The sequence below is a fragment of the Antrostomus carolinensis genome, unplaced genomic scaffold (genome assembly GCF_000700745.2).
Source record: "Antrostomus carolinensis isolate BGI_N321 unplaced genomic scaffold, ASM70074v2 scaffold38551, whole genome shotgun sequence".
Taxonomy (NCBI): Eukaryota; Metazoa; Chordata; class Aves; order Caprimulgiformes; family Caprimulgidae; genus Antrostomus; species Antrostomus carolinensis.
Window position 1 is genome coordinate 396 of NW_010296940.1, and position 1036 is coordinate 1431.

General features: G+C 36.8%; 1 protein-coding gene across 1 annotated transcript in view; it reads right to left on the reverse strand.

The window, feature by feature from the left end:
• Positions 1 to 293: 293 nt before the first annotated feature.
• The window catches only part of PUS7 (pseudouridine synthase 7), a 20153-nt gene continuing 19410 nt past the window's right edge, over positions 294 to 1036 (reverse strand). The window contains exon 15 of the mRNA XM_010178443.1: positions 294 to 827. Within this exon, the coding sequence (XP_010176745.1) occupies positions 691 to 827 (137 nt within the window). The 3' untranslated portion in view covers positions 294 to 690. The remainder of the gene's footprint in view (positions 828 to 1036) is intronic.

A 1036-nucleotide genomic window follows, 5' to 3' on the forward strand; every position in this document is an offset into this window, starting at 1 on the left:
TCTACCAGAAGCTCATCTTCCCCCCTGCCAGCAATGGACAGACAAGATGTGTAAAGGAAGGACTTACTGATACATGCTTAGCCTTTCAGGTTAATTTATTTTCAGTACCTGTTCTTTGGTACAGGTATGAGTAAAGCTGGAAAATACACACAAGTATTTTCTCAATGAAAAGTCCAACTAATTAAAACAGCTGTACATCTTTACAGCACATAAAAAGCCTTGCTAACAGAATCCTCTACCCCATCGATGGAAATGGTACCAGAAAAAACTTCTGCGATATAAATGTTCACTGATATCTTAATTTTGTTGTAACCCATTTTCCTAAGCTGTAATTTGCTGTATTTGAAGAGACTTCACGGTGTGCTGAACTCATTAAAACATTCAGTGCTTGCCAAAAAAAAAAGGCAAGCTAAACATTCTTCCAGGTCTGAAATTATTGTAAGCCCATTTCTTAAAGATGCACCCACATTACAGCTCAAGCAACTTATTCATTAAAAACCACCAGTCACTAAGATCTAAATTATATAACAACCACCATCTTGCAAATGACTACTGAAGTTAAATGCTAGCACTAATAAAAACTTAAAAAAATACAAATCTCTTACTACCAGTCTTTAAAGATTTGTACAGAACATGTAAATAGGAAAACACTTTATATATGTTAAAATCTAAGTCACTTTTGCAGTTCATTCAGCGCAACCAGGTAGTATTCAGTTGTGTCTGGTTTTTTATGCTTGTGTCCATTTTCAAAACTTCTCGAATCGCCATGGTAGCATAAGTGGATGGGGGAAGGGAGAACTCCATCTTTAGAGCCCTGAATTTACCATCTTTTGTGAGTGGCAAGAGGAGAACAAAGCAAGAAAAAGTTGTTAAGTGCATAAGCAATGCTTATTCTGGATGCCATCTAAACCAGACTGAAATTTTCCACAACTAACCCCCCCAACCCATAGAACAACCACCATCACCACCATACTCCAATTTACAACCCACAGTGGAATTTCATAAAACAACTTATTTTTAACATCCTCTCTCAGCA